The 22,123-nt window shown below is 39.2% G+C and overlaps 1 protein-coding gene across 32 annotated transcripts in view; it reads left to right on the plus strand.

Annotated features, from left to right (window-relative positions):
• The window catches only part of Mbtd1 (mbt domain containing 1), a 56,275-nt gene that overhangs the window by 18,298 nt on the left and 15,854 nt on the right, over positions 1–22,123 (plus strand). For 21 of the 32 annotated variants that reach the window (XM_039087681.2, XM_063269849.1, XM_039087697.2 and 18 more), the window contains 9 exons: positions 2,060–2,199; positions 3,480–3,603; positions 5,535–5,617; positions 14,242–14,359; positions 16,105–16,239; positions 16,658–16,746; positions 17,317–17,551; positions 18,385–18,440; positions 19,090–19,194. In XM_039087681.2, coding sequence (XP_038943609.1) covers positions 2,060–2,199; positions 3,480–3,603; positions 5,535–5,617; positions 14,242–14,359; positions 16,105–16,239; positions 16,658–16,746; positions 17,317–17,551; positions 18,385–18,440; positions 19,090–19,194 — 1,085 coding nt within the window. Of the gene's footprint in view, positions 1–2,058; positions 2,200–2,949; positions 3,063–3,479; positions 3,604–5,534; positions 5,618–11,708; positions 11,826–14,241; positions 14,360–16,104; positions 16,240–16,657; positions 16,747–17,316; positions 17,552–18,384; positions 18,441–19,089; positions 19,195–22,123 lie in introns of those variants that run through there. The other 11 variants (XM_063269851.1, XM_063269854.1, XM_063269852.1 and 8 more) reach the window with 5 other exon arrangements.

Genomic DNA, 22,123 nt, shown 5'->3' on the forward strand with positions numbered 1-22,123 from the left:
TGATAGTGTCTACTCATAATTCCAACTAGCACTAGGGTGGTGGGGACGGGAGTCCATGGAGCTCACAGGAAACCTAACCTGCTTGGCAAGCTTTGAGCCAGACTGTAGTCTGCTCTGTGTGTGCTGTCAGAGAGCTTCATTATCACAGCCCACTAGAGCTTTGAACCAGACTGTCTCAAGAAAACCAGAAAGATGCCGCTCTGTGTTTGCTGTCAGAGAGCTTCATTATCACAGCCCACTAGAGTCATATGTGCTATTGCATCCAATAATCCAAAGAATTGTGTGGTGGACAAAACAAAACAAAAAGATAATCTAACTAACTAAAATGTTCATAAGACCAGGTATGGTGCACTCCTTTGATTCCCAGCACACTGGAGACAGAAGCAAGAGGATCTGTCTGAGTCCAAGGCCACCTTGGTCCATATAACAAATTCTGTGAGAGACAAGACTTCATAGACAGACTATGTCTCCCAAAAAAAAAAAAAAAAAAAATGTACGTAAGGGAAGATAGATGTGTAGCTCAGCAACAGAGCTCTTTCTTGCATGGAAAGATATTGTGTTATCGAGCACCACAAACCAGAAAAGAATTTCCTAGATGTATTCTACTTCAGCTGATATTTCTCAGTCATGGTTGACAAAACTATTTGAAAACTTACATCAAAATTATTGAACTTAGCATAATGGTGGACACTTTAATCCCAGTGCTTGAAAAAGAGGCAGGCAGAGCTCTGTGAGTTCAAGGCCAGCCTAGACTACACAGTTAATTCAAGAATTCCAGACAAACCAAGACCCTGTCTCAGAACAACACAAAATTAGTTTCTAATGTTGCATGTTCTTGCTCTGGTTTGGTGATGTCACACCAGTATGGAAAATTTTATCACAAAAGAGCAATGCAGATTGAGAGAGTGTATAATTCTAATCAACATTGATTCATTTTGTTTTGTTGGAGACACTTCTCACTGCAGAGACCAGGTCTGCTTTAGTCTCCCAAGTGCTAGGATTAAAACTGTATACCACTATGGTAGCCTTTTTTAAAAATGAACTAGAATTTGTACAAGGAACTATTCTGTTTTTTCTCTACTGGACACAGTGCCTTGGATTTTGGTATTCTGTCTTGTTTCCATTTCTCATGTATTTGTAAGTATGGTTATGCTGCAGGTGTTTTTAGCCTGGCCATTTGAGTGGGAAATTAACCTATTGGGTTTCTCCCCCAAACTCCCCTTAGATCACACTAAGGATTAAACCTAGAGCGTCACGCATGCACTAGCACTGTGTGTTCTACCACTAAACTGTATCCCAGCCCACTTTTTAGTGAGGTGGGGTTTTACAGAGTTCTCTACACTGGACTTGAATTCTCTCTGCAGCCTAGGTAGACCTTCAACCTCTCAGCCCTTCTGCTTCAGCCTGCCTGCACAGACAGACCCAGCTGTGTCTGTCATTCTTGAATTTCAGTTCTTGTGACATTTGTTTATGTAATTCTTTCAAACTATTGGTCATTATGTAATACCTACCAGAAACTGGGTTGTCTCTCGCCCTGACTAGTTGCTAGGAGACCTCACCTCAGAATTGAAGCTTGCCCCATCCTTCTATGTCCCCTGGACATAATTTGAAAGAATCCTCTTAATTTTTCTAAATACTTGTTCTTTTTTGGTTTCAACATTTGCAGTATTTTAAAGACTTTTGCTGTCATTTCGTTAATCCTCAACTATGTTGCAGTCCTCTTAGTCTTTTGCTTATACCCATTTAAGAGCTAAAATTCATAACATGTAACAAATATATGTATCAATATATATGAAAATGCCTACTAGCACATGATAAGCATTAGGAAAAACGTTAGTTGAAAACAGGGTCTGTCTCTGTGTACACACACACAATTTCAGGAAATTGCTAGACTTTGGCAACCATGGCATCAGGTCCTGTCTGTAACTTTTCTCTATCATTTGTGTAAGAGATAGCAAAAAGATTCATTGCATATTTTTAGATAAGTACCACTAGACAGGAGACATTTGACTTTATTATGATGTTCATATATGATGTTTTTATTGTATTGATTTATTAGCTACCTGTGAGATGTGTGGGATGGTCGGCGTACGAGATGCTTTTTATTCTAAAACAAAACGTTTCTGCAGTGTTTCTTGTTCAAGAAGTTATTCATCAAACTCTAAGAAGGCAAGCATTCTGGCCAGACTTCAGGTAACGGTACAGAAACCTTCTTATTCTTCCTGTTTCTCATGGCTTTCACTCCCCGGTTATCTGACTGTGATTCACTGCATTACACCTCTGCCTAACGGGCCAGTCGTTTACAGCCCACACTCTTAGGAATGTATGAGCCACGAGTGGTATAAACAGGAGCATCTTACATAGTGAAAACATACTATCCAAGATAAGCTGTAAATTATCTGTATAAATGAGTAGGACCTTTTTTCACAGAAGTACAATTAAACAACTTGTTTGTGTAGAACATAAAGCTAATCTCCTGGTGTGCCCCCCGTTTTGTCTCTCAGTTCCTATCAAAGCAGAGAACGATTCATTTGGGCGGGGGGTTGGGGGGGCTCTGTTTTCTTTTCTTTACTTTGCTATGGACTTTGGATTTTGTTCTTTGTTAGCTTTGTACTTTTGAGTACATCCAGTTCGATGCCCTAACCAAGTATGTTTGGTTGATATAACTCACCTTTTTTAAAACATCTATGAAACCAAAAGAAAATCATCCTCTTTTAAATATATATTAGTGCTGACAAAGTACTAGTATCCTGACTTACTTGACTCAGTTATTAACATAACATCTAAAAATTTCTTAAGGCATTATAGTACTGATTTTTGTAATTGTCTTTTGTGTGATCACAGTTTCCCTCTCATTTAATGTATTGTGATCATTACATAGCACTGAAAGAGTTATTTAACCCCCTAGATGAAGGAAATACATCACTTAGATGTATTTCTATATTTCAGATAGACAGTTCCCAAAGATCCTGAGCAGTGGTCTGTACCCAAATGGATGCAGTTTGTCACACTGAATTTGACCATGACCATTATGTCATTGACCTTTTGCATTAGCACTAAAGGTATAAACTCAGTCACTTGCTCTTTGAACATTCAGTTGACTTCTCTTACCGTGTCAGTAGCATTGCTTTGAAGCTGCATGAGTGAATAACCCTGAGTCTGTCTACTCTAAGGAGAAGTTGAATATCCACCACAGCCTATATTTTAACATTTTTATGGGATATAATTTTCATTAACATATTAATTTGCATATTGCTGTTTTAGTCTGTGCCAGCTCTACTGCCCATATTAGATAACTACATTGTAGCAGAACTCAAAAAGAAAAAACTCTAATGTTAAAATTCCTTGTATGTTTCCTCTGCTTTAATAATTTTCTAAACCCTCAATATTTAAGCAGAATGATTAGTATGCAGTCATGTTAGATTTTGGTTGTGGAGGGATGAAGAAGAATCCTATTTACTTAACTTTTCTTGTTTCAGGGTAAGCCTCCAACAAAGAAAGCAAAAGTCCTTCAAAAACAACCTTTAGTTGCTAAATTAGCTGCCTATGCTCAGTATCAAGCTACCTTGCAAAATCAAGCAAAGACAAAAGCAGGTAATTCTGGTAAGTAATAAAAGTGAAATATTTATTCAGCTAGTTTCGAGTAACAGCATTTTAACCTCGGGGTGTGTTTATTTCCATCAGTACACTGCAGCTGTCTTCAGACACACCAGAAGAGGGCATCAGATCCCATTACAGATGGTTGTGAGCCACCATGTGGGTCCTGGGAATTGAACTCAGGACCTCTGGAAGAACAGTCAGTGCTCTTAACCACTGAGCCATCTCTCCAGCCCCTCAAAGTCTGGTATTGTGTTTTTAAATACAAGTGGGACATTCCTAACAGAAAATACAAATTCAGATCTGGAAAGGCACTTGTTTAGTGATAGTGTTCACCTCGTACATAAGGTCCTCATTAGCACAACCAGAAGGAAAATCTGAAATCCAAATGTTTTGACATATGTGTCATTTAAGCACTAAATAAAGTGCATGTAGATGCCTGAAGATTCATGAACCTCTGAATTCTGATATACTTTTGGTAGCAAGTACTTAAAACATGGGTTTAACCAATAAAAGCTTGTGTTGTTCAGCCACTTTATCGATTCCTCTGGTGAGTGGATTTTTGGAAGAGGGTTTACTGTGACGACACCCCACCCCCCGAGCCATCATCTGTTAAGTGCTTTGAGTACAGGCATGTGTCATCACATTTCGCTGAATTTTTTCCTTTGAAAATAATTAATTTTATTTCTTTTCAAGTTTAAAAATTAAAAAAGGTAATTTTCAAAGCCAGGCTGTGGTGGTACACCTCTTTAATCCCAGCACTTGGGAGGCAGAAGCAGAAGGATCTCTGAGCCCAACATGGTCTACAAAGTGAGTTCCATGAGTTCTAGGACCACCAGGGCTAGAACAGAGAAACCCTGTCTGAAAAACTAAAACATAACAACAATAGTAGTGAACAGTAACAACTTTCAGGCTAGCAAGATGGCTCACCAGGTCAGAGTACTTGAGAGCAAGCCTAGAACCGTGAATTTAATCCCCGGAACCCACCTGCTGTAGGAGAGAACCAACTCTCAAGAAGCTGTCCTGTGACCCCTCCCACACACAGGCTTTTGCATCCACAAGCTCCCCAGCAAACAGTAAATACGTAAATGTTGGGATCCAGGAATTTTGCCTCACAAACCACACAAACACCGGTCTCAGTTGGACAAGGCTAGTTTATTTAGCATACACTCCAGGACTGATGGACCAAGCCCATGGTCCAGATTCGGGAACTGAACCATGACCCCCGAGTTAAGATCCTATAGGGTTTTTAAGCCCAAAATACACAAAAATCTGTGCCAAATTATTTCACCAATCAGGATTTAGGGGTAGGGATTTCCTTAGGAGCATGCCTTTATTGTACATCTATCTTGCTCCCATTGGTTGGGGTATTCAGCTCTGGCAGGGAACTTAACTTGTCGAGTGTTCCTGTCCTAACTTGTCTACTAGGATGTCAATTACCCACATACATGTCTCCTTCGCCTAAGTAGAATGCCAGTTTCCAAGGAGGCCTCAGGAACTTAAAACTACTGGACCATTACTCAAAATGGGAGTCTTATATCAAATAGTTTATTAAGTTATTGCAGGTATTTCTCTTATGTTGGGAGTCTATCCTAGCGGCAGTTTATACTATAAAAGCTTACACACAGGTGCAGGAAGTGCTGCTGGGTGGTTGGTTCCAGCCCAAGCTTATTGTGGGTGACTATACACAACAGTTCTGCTGGCTTCTACTGTGGTTGGTTTCGAGGGGCACAGAACATAACAGACTGTGTAATCAATCTTGGCATTAGAAAGTTTCCTAGGAACAGCAGAAACATAAGAGAAAGTTTCCAGCCATATAATTGTTACCTAGGCCTTAACATTTTACATAGGCCTTAACAATACATACATTTTTGTAAATATGTTAGAGAATTAAATCTGAACTTATTATTATTCTATTTATTATTTTATTATTCCAGCAATCTCCGTGGAAGGCTTCAGCTGGGGTAACTACATCAACAGCAATAGCTTCATAGCGGCTCCAGTTGCCTGTTTTAAGCATGTGAGTATGGAATTCTCCCATACCATGAAATACTTGATCAGTAAATCTGATTGTACAATAACACCTCATCATCTTATCCCTAGAAAGTGTTTGCTTATACCAAAAGAGAAAAGTGTTTCTCCTTTAATTATTATACTTAATAGCTAAAAACAACTTTTCGTGTTTTACAAGTAAAATCTTCAACCAAAACAAGAAAGCCCCTTTGAGGGCTTTTGAAGCATTAATTATAGCTCAGAAATAAGGTGATTGCCTAGAACATACAAGCCCTGTGTCTTTTTTGCCTCCAATATAAAGACTTTTACTTACAATATGTAATGATTTTGAAAAGTAAGAAATACTATCTCATCCAGTTTGGATTTTGAGCCATTGGAGACATGAAAATGGAGGCCTCTATAACACACTTGGCTTACTGCTAGCATGTCATGTGGTCAGCCTAAGACCTTTATCTCAAGAACTTTGGGATTTGATCAAGTAATTTCTAAAAGAGATGTCTTTCCTCCGGTCCTGTTTTTGCCTTCAAATATAAAAACATCACACCTCAAGGAAGCAGCAGGGATGTTGTCTTGTAAGCTGGAGTAAGTGATCTGTGTCTTTGAAAGACATTCTTTTCAGAACATTTAATGTTTGGTTTTTTAAATGTGTCCGATGTCATTTCACTTTTTTATCTTTGATAATTTGCTCTAATATTTCTTAACCTGACATAGTTAACTTATATTTAAAAAACTGACTGTTTCTACGATACATGAACAGGAAAAAAGTTAGAAATTAATGAAGTTTTGTTCACATATAACACTCTGCTAGGGCTTTATTAAATAGGAGCATGCGGACAAAACTGCACATGCTTTCTTACTTATTCTGCCAGTGAAGACAGATTTTTTTAGACTCAAGCATATTAATACACTAGTGCAAATGTGTATTAAATCCCAGTGCATGGATTTGTTAGTTTTCTTCCTTTAACGTACAAATGTTAAGCCCTTGTCTGTGACATGCCATCCAGGAGAACCTAGGTACTTCTCTGCGTCAAGTGAGTGGTTCATGCTGTGCTTTTGGTTAATAATGTCAAGCCGAGAACTGGGCGATATGTGAGGCTGTGTCATGTACAACTAGAGAGAGAAGTGCAGGGCTGGTTATCACTCACTGGCAGGGCATGCACAGCCACGCACAGAAGATTCCATACCTACCAGTGCAGAGCATAAGCCACAAGCTCAGTCCTCACAGTGTTGCTCTGTGGAATTCCCTTGTAAGTCTTCATCCAAGATACCTGGCTCATTGTCAGTCTCTTGTCTCTTTAAATGGCTTTCATCTTTCTTCAGATCTTCTTTTTAATGTTTTATGTCATGAATTATGTCAAGCCTTTTTATATAAGTAGCCAGGTATTTTAAAAATAGCATTTCAAGGTACTGTAACTGTATTTCATTCCCTGTCCATATCTTTGAACAGTTACATGAAATAAAGTTCTTTGTGAGTACATCTCTTATAGTAATTAAGTTGTCTAGTTTTGCTTAAAGCTTTGCTATTTTGAGACTGACATGGTTAAAGGGCAGGTAATTGTACCCTGGAAATAAATATCCCAGAAAGGACTGGAAGGATGTACACTGACTTGAGAGTTGTGGTTATGTGAAGGGAAGCTGTTTGGATGGGGATAAAGATGGTAAGAAAGGACTTTTAGACTTGTAAGAATTTGTGTTTTTTCTTTTTAAACAGGAATTTCTATAATTTAAAATTCAGTTTCATGGTCTGGGACTGGTAGCATATACCTATAGTCCCAGCACCTGGAAGGTAGATGCGGGAGGATCAAGAGTTCAAGGCTAGTCTCAGCTACAAAGTGAGTTGAAGAGTAGCCATAAAGGATGTTCTGTGGTGTAGACTGGAGCAGCTAACTTATTCATACTGATAATGTGGCACCTTCACTTTCTTGCTCAAAACCAGTTCCTGTTGCACTCCCCTTTCTTTACTCCTTTCTTATTAGAGAGGAAGCACTTTGTCTCACTACAGTGAATTCGCTTTGGTGCTTTAATCACCATTTCCCATTGAAGCCATTTGATTTAAGAGGTGGACATTCCTTATGCCAAACTCAGTTTTATAATCTTTAGTTGATTCTCCAGTATTCCCCACCCCCATTTGATCATTTGATATCTAAGAAAATTTCCTGGTTTGGGCTTTAGGAAGGCTGTTATCAGGAATTGCTGGAAGCAGAGGCCTGTCTCATACATCATCCTTTAAGACTTGATACATTCTCTAATAGGGTCTCTTCCTAGAGATTCGACATCCTTCCTCTTGCCCACTTAGTACCAGATAGGAATCTTCACATTGGTAGGAATTAATTCTCAAGCCTAATTACAAATGCACATCTCTGATGTGTGATACAAAACCAAGGCTGTCTGATTGGAACAGAAATTGCTGTGAGTGTGCTGTCCGAATCTGAGCCTGGCTTCTCTGCTCAGCAGCCTCTCCAGGAGGGGTCCAGACAGCTCAGCACTTAACAGTCAGGCTTTCAAGTGTGAAATTCTTTAAATTTCTAGAAACAAAGCTTCTACACAGCGCGTTGTTTGGCTAGAGATGAGATGTGCCTCAGCAAATAAAGTGCATCTATTGCTCTTGCATGGCCTCTAAGTCCTATTCCCAGCACCCATGTTAAGTGGTTCAGAACTACCTATAACTTGAGCTCTTTAGAGATCTGATGCCTATGGCCTCTGTGACCATCAGTTCACGTGCATAAAAACACACATACAAAAACAATTTAAAATAAAAATAAAATTTAGAAAAATAAAGGTATCTACCTTAGAGGCAAACATGGTGGTATATAACTGTATTCCCCGCACTCAGGAGGCTGAGCCATGTGTACTGCCATTGTGTTTACAGCCAGCCTAAGATACCCCGAGTGCCAGGCCAACAAGTGATAATGTGTGGTTTTGTTAGTAAATAAATAAACAAACAGTCTTTGGAACCAATCCTGCTGCTGTAGCCAGTCTCAGCTATAAAATGGATGAGACTGCAAAACCACCAAAAAGATAGGTCTGCAGTGAAAATTGAGTCCCTTTTGTCTTTTCATATATTCTTACCAAATTAAATGTGGCTTAGACCTCAGTCACAGCAAGAAACTACACTTACTGGTTTGAGAGAGTAAATAAACTCTGTCAGAGCTTTGGTATCCAACCCTTGGCCACCCTTTCCTTGACAATCTCAAGTTGGAAATCACTGAAATGGGTATATTTTTACTTAATCCTAAATCAACCAGATGTGTTGACAAATACTTGTTATCTCAGCAGTCAGGAGGCTGAGGTAAGAGCATTGTGAGTCCCAGGCCACCTGACTGCAGAACGAGACCTTTATCAAAAAAACCTTAAAACAAGGAAGAAGAAAAGATGGTCTACTATACAGTAGTATATAGTCACAAAGCTGGCAATTTCTTCAAAGCTTCTAGTCACCTAAACCATTCTTCAACAAAGCTTTTACTTTTTTTTTTTTTTGAGAAACTGGATTATAATTTTAAACTTAATTTTTACAATTTAAAGTTTTCAGTTCTTTTTCAGATTACTTTTATTTTAATCATGTGTATGCCTACATGTGGGCATACATATACATATATACATATACATATATACATATACATAGTACAGATGCCCATGATGGCCAAAGATGTCAGATCCCCTGAAGCAGGAATTCAAGTGGTTGTGAATTCCCTGACATGGATGTCAGGAAACCAACTAAAGTCCTCTACAAGAGCAGTGTGTGCTGAGCCATTTCTTCAGCCCTCTTCTCGTTCTTGGTTAGTATCCATACAAGGCAAAACAACAACAACAACAAAAAATTAGATATGTTGTATAAATTCATCAGATTCACAGCTGTTTATTTATCGAGCGCGTGTGCGTGCGTGCGTGTGTGTGTGTGTGTAAAATGTTTGCAGAGAACTGAAATAGTCTCTCACTAAATAGCCCAGGCTGACTTGAAATTCACAATCCTCTTGCCTCAGCCTCCTAAGAGGGACCATGACGGTCTGCCTTCATATGTAGCTGCCCTGTGACTTGGGATTGGGGCAACAGTGCTGAGTTTCTGATGTGGGTAGAGGGATCATTTGTTGACTGGTTGCTTTTCAAAACAGGATCGCTGTAGACCAGACTACTCTGGAACTCATAACAGTCCTCCTGCTGCCTCAGCTTATGTGTTAGGATTGGAGGCATGATATATCACAACTTGAAAGCAGAGTTTATTTGACTTTTCATTCTGCCTCCATGAGTATACCTGGTGTCATTTACATAGTATAGTCTCTTTGTTGTTTTTGTCTCAGACCTGGGTGTGACTCTCTTGAAAAAAATAAGTATATATGTATGTATGTATGCATGTATGTATGTATGTGTGTATTGTACATAGTTATCTTGCTTTAACGATAGAAAAACAGAAGCCTCTTCTGTATCTGAGCAGCAGCAATGGTTTAGCTTCGTAGTAAAAATCATGACATAATCTCTTAGACACATGCTTATGAGAAATACTTCCCTACTGAAGTTACCTGTAAGGGTATATCGCCTTCTACCCTTGACCCACTCAGAGAGAACTCCAGAAAATGCATAATTTAACTTCACCTTAGTTATAACTAAAGATAAGACCTCTGTGTGTCTTAGATTAGAAAATGTCTTCTAAAGAAAATAAAATTTGAGTTAGTTTCTGGCACTTAGTGTTCCACCCACACGAACGGGCATGAAGTGTATTCTCTGCAAAGGTAGCAAGGCCCACACTGAAAAGTTACCTGCCATGGGTTCACAGGAAAACCTAAATTGAAAGGAAACCTAAATAAACCTATGTTATTGTCTTAACTTTGTACTCTTTCCTAGAATGGAGTTTTTTTTTTTTTTTTGTTTGGATGGTTGTTTTTTTGGTGGGGGTCTCCTAGTGATTAAGCTATATTTGTTTTATTTTAATTAAGGAGTTTTAAACCCAAATGCAGTAGTGCATAACTGTAATCTTAGCACTCAGAAGGCTTCCTTGTGGGCTGGAGAGATGGCTCAGGGGTTAAGAGCACTGGCTGCTCTTCCAGAGGTCCTGAGTTCAAATCCCAGCAACCACGTGGTGGCTCACAACCATCTGTAATGGGATCTGATGCCCTCTTCGGGTGTGTCTGAAGACAGCAACAGTGTACTGTACATACATAAAGTAAATAAATAAAATCTTTAAAAAAAAAAAGACTTCCTTGTTTGGGAAGCTGAGGCAGGAGGACCACAGCAAGTATAAAGAAAGCTAACTTAGTCTACATAGTGAGTTTAGGCCAACCTGGGCTACAGAGTAAGACCTTGTCTCAAAAGGGGGGCAGAAAGTTTTAAATTAGTGACCTCTGCTTCCTTTTTTACATATCTATAGCATTTTTTCTAAGACATTTTCAAGCATTCCATTTTCCTCACACTCTACATCTCTGTGCAAACATCACCCCCATCCCTGCCCTCCCACCCCCATAGATTCTGGTGTTAGATGAAAAGGTGAGTATACTTTCTGGAGAGAAGGAGATGATAGTAGAGTCTGTTCTGTCTGTCTGTCTGTCTTGTTTGGATCAGGGTGGAAATTGAGGAAAGGGGCCTTGCTATGTATCCCAAGCTTCAAAACCACAGCCTCCTGCATCAGCCTCCAAGTGCTGCTGCTCTGCAGATGTGCAGCACTGTGCCCACACTACTGTCTTGTGTTTTGTGATCAAATGTTATTTAATCTTCCTCTAATAGGTATACTTGAGTAATACCTTTTCTTGTTCAGAGGAATCATAATGATGGATATCATGGGGATAAATTTTTTCTTGGTTTCCTGCAATTTGAAGTCTAGCCTCTGCCCATTTATACTGTCTGAAGGTCGGTGCACTTATCAAAAGTTATAGGTTAGCAGTGTTGTAAAGCTCTGTTAGCATCATGTGTGCCCTCGGAGAATCTGAATGCCAGTCATCTGGGCTATTTGGACTATCTGGGAATGTTCTTAGAGTAAAGAAAATAAGGCTTCCTGCCAGATTATTTTCTTTCAGATAGATAGATGGAGGTTATCATACCCTTGTATTGGGGACCCCTCAGCATTTGGATTTGGCCATCTCTACAGGACCTGATGACAGCTTACTTTGCAGGGAAGGAGAGTCGCTCCCAGATAGCTCTCACGAGTGGCCCTGGAACAGGAAGTGGTGGAGCAGATCTTCCTTGTTTGGGAGGAGCCTGAGGTAGACCTCGCATCCTGAGTCTGGAAGGTAAATTTGTTGTTACCTGTAAATAATGGTTCTGCTAGTTCATGCTATGCCAATCCAGACTTTTAAGGTGTCCCTCCTGCCAGCAAGAGAAGACAGATGACTTGGATGAAGATGGCTGTCAAGCCCTGGGTCATTCAGTCTTCCACACTTAAAACAATATTCATTTAAAACAAAAGGGCAGATTTATCTATGAAATCATTATTTCAACACATTGAGCACATACTATGTTGTAACTGTAGTGCTCTATCTTGTTGATGTTTGTTTCTTCATTTTTTTTTCATAGAATGAACTATATGGATTGGTTTAAGAGGGCCTAGCAGAACCACAACCTTACAGGCAAGAACAAATGTCACTTTCTGCTACTTTCTCCTATACCAATCCAGACTATAGGGACGAAACCAAAGATCTCCCACTCAAGTGAACATTCCTTTTTCTGTTGTTTGTTTTTAAGTAAACATTCACACGTCTTTTCTTTAATAAATAACGCTAAACAATATTTTCTCCAAAAATAATACTGAAGCTTTAAAAAAAGAGTCAATACATTAAATTGTCAAGTCTAGCTCAGAAAGGAGTCCTATATGCAAATTTCATTTAGTATTGTGCCCACCTGATCTGTAGCATGTCAGCATAGCCATGCCTCTTCTCAGTAAAAGTCAGAGTCACAGATTTGGCAGTGCAGCTAAGAGTAGCTCCCCTACTACAGTTTAATGCAGCTTTATGCTGTATTAACTGTACCTATCTTCTTTGGTTGCTAATCGTCACAAGAAACAAATATAAGGTCTTCATATTAATATATGTTAGCTTAGTTTATACTACTTGTCCTCCTTCTAGCCTCTCCTTTTCTGAGCATATCTGCTGGCATTAGGGATGGCCCTACAGTCTAGAGTGATGTAGGGGGAGGTAGCAGAACCTGAAGGGTCCAGTCTTCCTGTTTAAAAAAGAAAAGCAGGTATGATGGCACACACGCCTGTGAGGCTAGCACTTGGGGTGAGGGGAGGCTGTGGCAGGAGGATTTCAGATTGAAGGCCAGTGTGATGTACATGGCAAGTTCCAGGCCAGCCTGAACTACATAGCAAACCCTGTGTCAGAGGGGACGGGAGCAGTTTTATTTTTACCTCCTCTCTTGAGAAGTATATGTGTGTTCCCTCCCCATAATTACCATTAAGATTGGACATGTCTCCAAGTAGGGTATATTCGTTGCTTGCTACTCAGTGTTAGCCATTAACTGTTATGTCTTTGGCTTCAGATCTATCTTAATTCACTATTTTTTGACATTCTAGTTCCTTCAGAGATTTACTAACTGTTTAGAGGGCAGGAATTAAATGCTGCTTTAGACTGACTGGGTTACCATCAGAAAATTCTTTGACAGAATATATTTTCTTTCCCAATGTCTATATTTGCTAGTTGATGTCTGTGCTTGCTTATCTTTTAATTTTGAGGCTATTTTGTTTTTACCTAATTTATCCCTATTATCAGGTCTTCAAGAACCTCACCTTTTTTGTTTATGTCTAGTGTTCTACATTTCATGAAAACATTGGTTATCCAGGGCCACAGAGACTAGAATTTTCAGCACTAATGAATAATTATAACTCATAACTTGATTCAATTTACTATTGCATAAAGTCCAAGTAATTGTTTATTGCCTTGCAGTTTAGGGATTCATAGAAATGGTTTGGCACATGTAAGCTTTCGGGAAATGCAGTTGTGACACTCTTTAAGTATTGATCTCAGTTGCCATCCTAACCAGTGCTGGAGGCCTGTGGTCAGCAGCTCTAACACTGGAAGTTTCTCTTCAAGTAATTGTTGCATAAGAAATTTTGAAGTAGAAAATTAACTTGGCTGTGGGCCTCATTTCCCAGATCTCTTCAACTCTCTCTTTAATTACCCTTCCACTGCTTTTTCCTGTCTGTCTTAGTAGACTGTATTTACATTCTGTGGATTTAACTTGCATTTCAAATATAGGTACCTGTTCTCCGGATCACGTTGATTAAAGCCTGTTAATTGAATTTTTTTTTTCTCTACTCTTGGGCAAGATTTTTAGAAATTAAGGGGTAAAATATTTTTCATTTAGTATATTAAAAACACTTAAGTTCCTCAAGTCAGATTAATATTTATGATGTCAACCCAGTTTGTAATTCAGGTTTTAAAGTAATTGTTACTTAAGTGTCACATTTGGTCTGTTGAATTTCAAAGTCAACATGTATCTAATATTTGTAGATTCTGTCTTCTATCTTGAATTTGATACTGACACTGGCTTTCTCCAAATAAAAATCTTTACAACAAGGAATAGAAACTGTGAATTAAGAAAAGAATGAGTGGATTAAAATACTGTATTTGAATATTCCATTGCTTAATTTTGAATGACGTTTCATGCATATGTTACTAAGATGATAATTTAATAATTTTTGTGTGACAGGCACCTATGGGGACCTGCTGGGGTGATATATCAGAAAATGTAAGGATAGAAGTTCCCAATACAGACTGCAGTCTACCTACCAAAGTCTTCTGGATTGCTGGAATTATAAAATTAGCAGGTGAAAAGCATACATGATGATTTATTAGGACACAAACTTTTGTTTTAAAAAATGTATATAAATTTTGCAAGTATTTGGGTTGGGGATTTAGCTCAGTGGTAGAGCAAGCGCAAGGCCCTGGGTTCGGTCCCCAGCTCCGAAAAAAAGAAAAAAATTTTTGCAAGTATTATAAAATAAAGAATATATGTGTGGGAGTGGGCAGATTTTCTATAAATAGCCAGACAGTAAGTATTCTTGGATTTGTGGTGTTTGCAGTCTATTGTACTTCCATCTCTAGTCATTTTAACTTGGGAACAAGCATAGTGTCATATAAACAAACGTGTTTAGCTGGAGAATTGTATTCGTGAGATTTGAGTGTGTCTCATAACTGTCACAGCTCTATCTGAAGGAAGTGCTATTCCTTCAGGTCTTTCTACCCATTTCAAAAAAAAAAAATCAAACAGAATTCCAAGCCAGCCAGGTGGACTTAAAATCCAACTTGTCTCCCAATAACACTAAATACTGCTTAATGTCCACTTCCCATAGAGTTACCTAAAGGTGGCTTTGATGCCAGGTGTGGTGGCCCACCTTTAATCCCAGTATTCAGAAGGCAGAGGCAGGTGGGTCTCTGAGTTCAAGACTAACCCCAACTATGTAGCATGTTCCAGATTAGCCTGGCCTATGTAACAGAAAGACAGGCCTGTCTCAGAGGAAAAATAGTATACTGGAGCACTGAGGGAATGGATTCAAGGCTGGCCAAGGCCTTTCCTAGTAAGCTACATCCATGCCTTTGATCACTCTGGCAAGAGTCCTAGACTCTATTTTCTTCTGTCTACTCAGACCCATCCATGCCTTTTCCTTGAGACATTTGTCTATATAAGCATTCTTTAAATGCTTCACTTGTTGTACTATTAAAAACAGCATTTATGTCCCAGATGTTTGAGTCACTTGCTTGTAAGTAGTTCAAAAGATCATTTACTATCCAAAAATTATTCCTAATTACTGGTTCTAATTTTATGTTTCTGGTTTTTCTTTTTGCCTCCTATGTCTTCCAAGTATATTCTACTATTTTGGTAGTAAGCCTCGGAGAGGAAGGGCCTACTACTCCTACAGCAAGTTGACAGACAAAGACAAGAACATCCCCCAAAACCTCATACCCTGGCAGGCAACAAAGTCTCAAATAGGGTGAAAGGGAAGGACCAGTATCTGAGATTGCCCTCTGACCTGCGTGCATGTGCTCGCGTGTACACACACACACGCACGCACGCACGCACAAAACTGTTAAGAACTATTTCAGAAGTGTAAACCACTTGGAAGGATGAGGAAGTGTCTTAAGCCCTGTAGGCAGTTTGCTTCCTCTACATGAGATCCTATCTTAAAGAAAACTACCCATTCTCAGGAAATTGTCCTCCCACTCTTCCACTGTGGTTTTCCCATCCTAAGCATTTGAGAAATTATAGGTAAAATTGAAATACAAAGGAAAAGCCATGCTCTGAAGAACTGTCCATGCATTAATTAGGGATTCTCAAAGTTGAACAATAGTCCAACAGGATCAGTATTTATTGGCCAGGGACTTACTTAGATTTTCCACACCGTCCCATTCCCTAGCGTGGGGCAGAGTCCTTGGAAGGGGCTGACCTCTGTTAATAAATGGCAGGTGGTTCTGCTACAAGGGGACAGACAGAAAACTTGATAGCCATTACCTTAAGAGCTGTATCATTTTGATTTTGTTTCTTACCATGTAATGATCAATTTGTTGGTTTTAGGTTATAATGCCCTTTTGAGATATGAAGGATTTGAAAATGATTCTTCTCTGGACTTCTGGTGCAATATATGTGGGTCTGATATTCATCCAGTTGGTTGGTGTGCAGCCAGTGGAAAACCTCTCGTTCCTCCTAGAAGTGAGTGACCTCATGGTCATTTAATTCTATTTTAAACTTCAGATTCATTTATCTTATAGGTATGAATATTTTGCCTGTACATCAATATATACATAAATAAATGCATGCCTGACCCCACGGAGGGCATTGGAGCCCCTCAAAGCTATAGTTCTAGGTAGTTGTTTAAGACATATCTAAGTGTTTTTTATACCTAATATTCTAAAGTAATATAGAAATTAAGATGGATATTTTTATGTCAAATAATTCTTATGCTATCAAGACATCTTATTTTCTCCATTCTTGCTTCCTTTTAGCTTAGCACCTTAATACTCATAATTTCTTGTTGTTAACCTTGTTTCTTTGTTTTTGGGGGGTTTGTTATCAATGTATGAAACAGTTCTGTGTGCTACAGGATAACTAGCTATGTCTTTTATTTTAGCTGTCCAGCATAAATATACAAACTGGAAAGCTTTTCTAGTGAAAAGACTGACTGGCGCCAAAACACTTCCTCCTGATTTCCCACAAAAGGTAACAATAGGATCCTTAAAGAGCTGACGAGCTCTTGGGGTTGGGGATTTAGCTCAGCGGTAGAGTGCTTGCCTAGCAAGCGCAAGGCCCTGGGTTCGGTCCCCAGCTCCGAAAAAAAGAAAAGGGGAAAAAAAAAAAAGAGCTGACAAGCTCTTTAAAAGAATGATTTAGAAGGGCTTTTAAAGAACTGTAACTTCTGAACTGTTAAATACCAAATAAATTTTCAGAGATGCCGACTCATACCCATAATCTCAGTACTGAGGAGACTGAGGCAGAAGTGTAGCTAGAAGTTTAAAGTTAACCTCTAGGCTAAAGAGTGAAAACCTGTTTCCCCAAAACAAAACCAGAGCCAGGTATGATGGTTCATACATTTAATGCCTGCACTTGGGAGGCAGAGGCTGGTAGATATCTGTAAATTCAAGGTCAGCCTTGTCTACATGGCAGGTTCCAAAACAGCCAGGCCTACCCTGTCTTAGAGACAGAGATTCTGACAGGGCAATATTAAAACTGCATCTAGACCTTTATCGTGAGACTTCAACGGGATTTGTTTTTCTGCTTTTTTGTTTTAAGGTTTCAGAGAGTATGCAATATCCTTTCAAACCTTGCATGAGAGTAGAAGTAGTTGACAAGAGGCATTTATGTCGAACAAGAGTGGCAGTGGTGGAAAGTGTGATTGGAGGAAGATTAAGACTGGTGTATGAAGAGAGTGAAGACAGAACGGACGACTTCTGGTGCCACATGCACAGCCCCTTAATCCACCATATCGGGTGGTCGCGAAGCATAGGCCATCGGTTCAAGAGATCTGGTAAGCAACTGTCATACAAACTTCGGATAGTATTAATGAGGTTGAATAACCACTTGGTTATTTCTCCTGCAAACTGTAGATCCAAAATAGCATTCTAATCTGATTATTCTATGAAAGAGAACTAATTCTGTGTGTTCCTTCCACTTATACATTCATGCATGAGACCATGGGTTTTATGTCTAGCACAAAAAAATAAAAAATTTAATCCCCTTTTCTCAAACAATTGTATTCTTCGATTCTCAATACAATTGTATTCTTACTCTTTTTTTTTTTATCCAGACCATTTGAAAACTGTAAGATCTCCTTTCCACCTAATTTTAATCTAACTGGCAAGATTGAATTTAACTAGATATGGTATGAAACACACAGAAACATTGTTCTAGAGAGGCCTAGTAGGTTCAGCTATACAGGAAGGTCAGCCGTGATCATTCATCATAAGTTCAAGAACAGCCGCAGCATCTTAGTGAGCCCCCTCTCTCATAACAGTGAAGAGAGCTGTGGAGATAGTTCAGTATTGGAGTATTTGACATTTGTGGGGCCCTCTCTTCAATCTCCAGTACCACACCAAAATGGAAAAAGGCTTCTGATACTGTAATTCCCTTATTGTGGAAATTACCAACATTGTAATTAACGTATATGTAATAGCATATGTGCATGTGTTCTGAAGACAGAAAAGGCCATTGTTATTTTCACCACTATAAATGCAGAAAACATGGGATTTCTTGCCATGTTTTAGAATATTACATACCTTGTGAGTTTGAGCCCTTCAAGGAAGTGTGGTGTTTGAGCTTCTCAAGAATGCTGACCGACTATTCTGTAACTTTTCCTTGTAGATATTACAAAGAAACAGGACGGACATTTCGATACACCGCCACACTTATTTGCTAAGGTAAGAAGTCTCTGCAGGCCCTCATTTGTGAGTCAGGTTAAAAGGGTCTTGTGACATTTTCTAAAATTAGGGATGTCACATATTCTCACTTAAAAATTAAAATCTATATAGTCTTCAGGTATCACAAATTTTTTTAGACTCATTCCTAAAGTATGTATTTGTATATTCTTTCTGTTCTAAGGAAACTGTGAGCTATAACATTAGGTAGGAAAAGGCATCTAGTAGATGTTTGCAAGTTGGGGATATTTTCATCATTAAAGTGAAAACATGTAGGAAACTGAGGCAGGGTGATTACCACAAACCCAGCCTGTGTATAGTTTAGCAGGTTCGAGCACTATTGCATGTCCTAGTACTCTACACATCTGTGTAAAGCCTGGTTGAGGTGCCAGAGTGCATGTGCAATCCCAGCACTCCTGCAGAGCAGTGGGAGCCTGAGATTGGAGTATCACCTGGAGGCACGCGGCTCATACGGCCTACAGTGCAGGGGACACCAGAGAGACCCTCCCTCAACAAGGTGGGAAGGAAGAAGTGACTCCCAAGTTATCCTCTGACCTAGCATGTGCTTGTGGCATGTATACATATATATACATACACACATTAAATAAATAATTCTAAAGGACATGTGTGATCATGTATATACTTTCTGTAGGTAAAAGAAGTAGACCAGAGTGGAGAATGGTTCAAAGAAGGAATGAAATTGGAAGCTATAGACCCATTAAATCTTTCTACAATATGTGTTGCAACCATTAGAAAGGTAAGAGAATGTATTCTAAAGTAGAGAAATTCTACCAGAGGAACCAGGATTAAGATCAGAGGGGGGCTTCAAGCATCTTCATTGGGAAGAATAGTATTAAAACTTTGTGTTGTCAGATCTGTTTTATTTTTTAATGTGTTATAGTCAAAGACTTCACAACCCCTTTTCACTTAGAACTTGAATGCAACCTATGACGTACAGGTTTATGAAATACTTGTACAAATCAAACACAGATACATCACAAACTTACTTAAAACTATTGTTTGGAGCCAGGCATGGTTAGTACATGACTTTAATCACAGCACTTGGGAGGCAGATCTCTGTGAGTTCAAGGTCAGCATTGTCTACAAAGCAAGTTTCAGGACAGCCAGGACTCTGTTACACAGAGAAACCCTGTCTTTAAAAGGGGGGGGGGGGGGAGGAATGTAATTTTACCCTTTTATTAAAGATAAAAATCAAATTTAATACTAACGAAATTGATGGTTTGTTGCCTAATAAGGCAATCCAAATACAGGTTGGTTTGGTACTTACACAAGAATAAGGTAAGAAGAAATAGTCTCAAGTTCAGATATTGAAACTAAAGGTATTTACAGATGTTGAGGATTGCAGGAAGCTTCCATTATAACAGCATCCACAATACAATGTGGGGAAGAGTCTATTTTAGCTTAACCTCTCTAGCCCATCAGTGAAGAACTTATTAATGTAATGAAACAGACCACAGAGCAGTGCTGTCACTGACTTCCTCAGCCACCTTCTTTTCCTTTGAGCCAGGGTCTCCGTATTTAACCTTGGCTGGCCCAGAACTCATATTCAACTGCCACTACTTCATGAGTGCCTGCATTAAAGGTGTATGCTGCCTAGCCATCTGGGACCTACCTGCCTAGGGGACCTACGTACTCACAAGGGGCTGGGCCTTACTACACCAATTAACAATGAAGAAAATACTCCACTGACATGCCCACAGGCCAGTTTGACAGAGACAGTTCCTCAGTTGAGTTTCCCTTTCTCCTGGTGACTCTAGTTTGAATCAAGTTAACAGACTAATCAGCACATTAATGAAATGGCAAGTGGTTGACATGCATACAGTATACATTCAAAACATTGGAGCTGTGGTTGTAGCTCAGAGATAGAGTGCTTGCCTAATAGGGCAGGTGCAAGGTTCTGGGAGCAACACCCCCCAAAAGTCAGGCTTCACAGTTGGCTCCACATTTAAAACACTTGCTACTCTTGCAAGAGGATCTGGTTTGGTTCCTGCCACCCACATAGTGACTCACACCCATCTGTAGCTCTAGTTCCAGACAATCTGATGCCGTTTTCAAGCATTCGTGAGCACCAGGAACACATGCTACACAGACATACATACAAGCAAAATACCCGTATACATAACTTTTTTAAAAATTTAGAGTACCTTTTTTTACAAAAACAAGATCCAAAATGAGCTAAGAGTTGTGAACGAAATGGTATTTTCTAAAGGACTAAAGCCCTGTTGGCTTGAGACAGTGACTAGCTTTCAGAGAGCATGTTCCACTTGGAGGTCAAATGGATACTGAGGCCCTGCAAGGGAGATGAACGCCCCTTAGTCCTGAAGTTGACAGTGTCTGAGGTCATTGAAACAAAGCAAAGAGCTGAAATCAGAAATCTAAGGGCTAGAGGTGAAAAGCTAACTACCAAAAGAATCGTTGAAGGAATAATGGAAAAGTGACTATTAATCAGCAGACTAGACTGTGACAGGGGGTGTGGAAGGACAAAAAGTAAAAGTCATTAATCAAGTGTCATATAAAATAAGATTTAAGAACAGGCATAGTAGTGAGTGCTTTTAATCTTGGCATTCAGGAGGCAGAGGCTGCAAATCTGTGAGTTTAAGGCCAGCCTGGTCTTCATAGTGTGCTCCTTGCCAACCAGGGCTAGTGAGATCTTGTCTCACTATTAGGGTTATATGTGAGGAGATTAGTGTTATGGAAAACAGACCACTGAATTGAGAACTCGAGGTTGTTGGTGAATTTTGCAGGCTAAATACGGATAGAAAAGGGACAGCAACAAATTGTATAGTATGTACCTTGAACTAGGTCTCAATGCAGTCTATAGACTTCACTGCAATAATATCCTTAGCCTTTTGTGTTTTGAGCCCTTCCCCCTCTCTTCCCTTCCTCCTCCCTCCCCCCCCCCTTTTTTTGTTCTTTCTTGGTTGTTGGATGGGTATAAAATACTTTCAGTGTAATTCAGTGTAATGGAAATTAGGAAATACTAAGACTGTAAAACATGTGTTTGGACAAGGTCTTGTGATAATTGAGCAAGATATAGAAGTTTATTGTGTTTAAAATATATGTGGGGAAAACTAGACATGGTACTACAAGTCTGTAATTCCAGGCTTGAGAATTTGGAGCAAGAGGATCTCAAGTTCAAGGTCTAGTAATAGGGGTCAGGAATGCTACTTATTAACTGGAGTCTAAGGCATGGTAAGAGAGTTAAGAGGGCTCTGTTGGGTCCAAGCAGTCTTAGTGTCATAGAAGAATATGGTAAAAGATAGCAAGTTGAAGCTTGAAGGTAGAAGTTTAGCAAAAGGTTTCTGTCTATGTAAAAAGTCAGAAGAGAAGGAAAGCATTCTCATGTTAGGATTAAGAACCTGACACTTAACCACAAATAGTTATTTTTATCCCATTTATTTTTTGTGTTTGTGTACAAAGCAGAGGGCAACTTAAGGTAGATGGATTTCTCCACTGTGTGAGCCTGTGGATTGAACTCTGGTCATCAGACTTTGGAGGCTAGCATTTCACACACTGAACATTAAATGACTTAATCAGAAAAGTATTTCAGTCAGTAATTGGCCAAAGACATTTGTTTTTCCAAGCATCTGAAGTCATCTCTTTGTAAACTTTGTTTTTCTGACATCAGTTCTGTATGGTTTTGTTTGTTTCTTTCTGGTATTCAT

The sequence above is a fragment of the Rattus norvegicus genome, chromosome 10 (genome assembly GCF_036323735.1).
Source record: "Rattus norvegicus strain BN/NHsdMcwi chromosome 10, GRCr8, whole genome shotgun sequence".
Classification (NCBI taxonomy): Eukaryota; Metazoa; Chordata; class Mammalia; order Rodentia; family Muridae; genus Rattus; species Rattus norvegicus.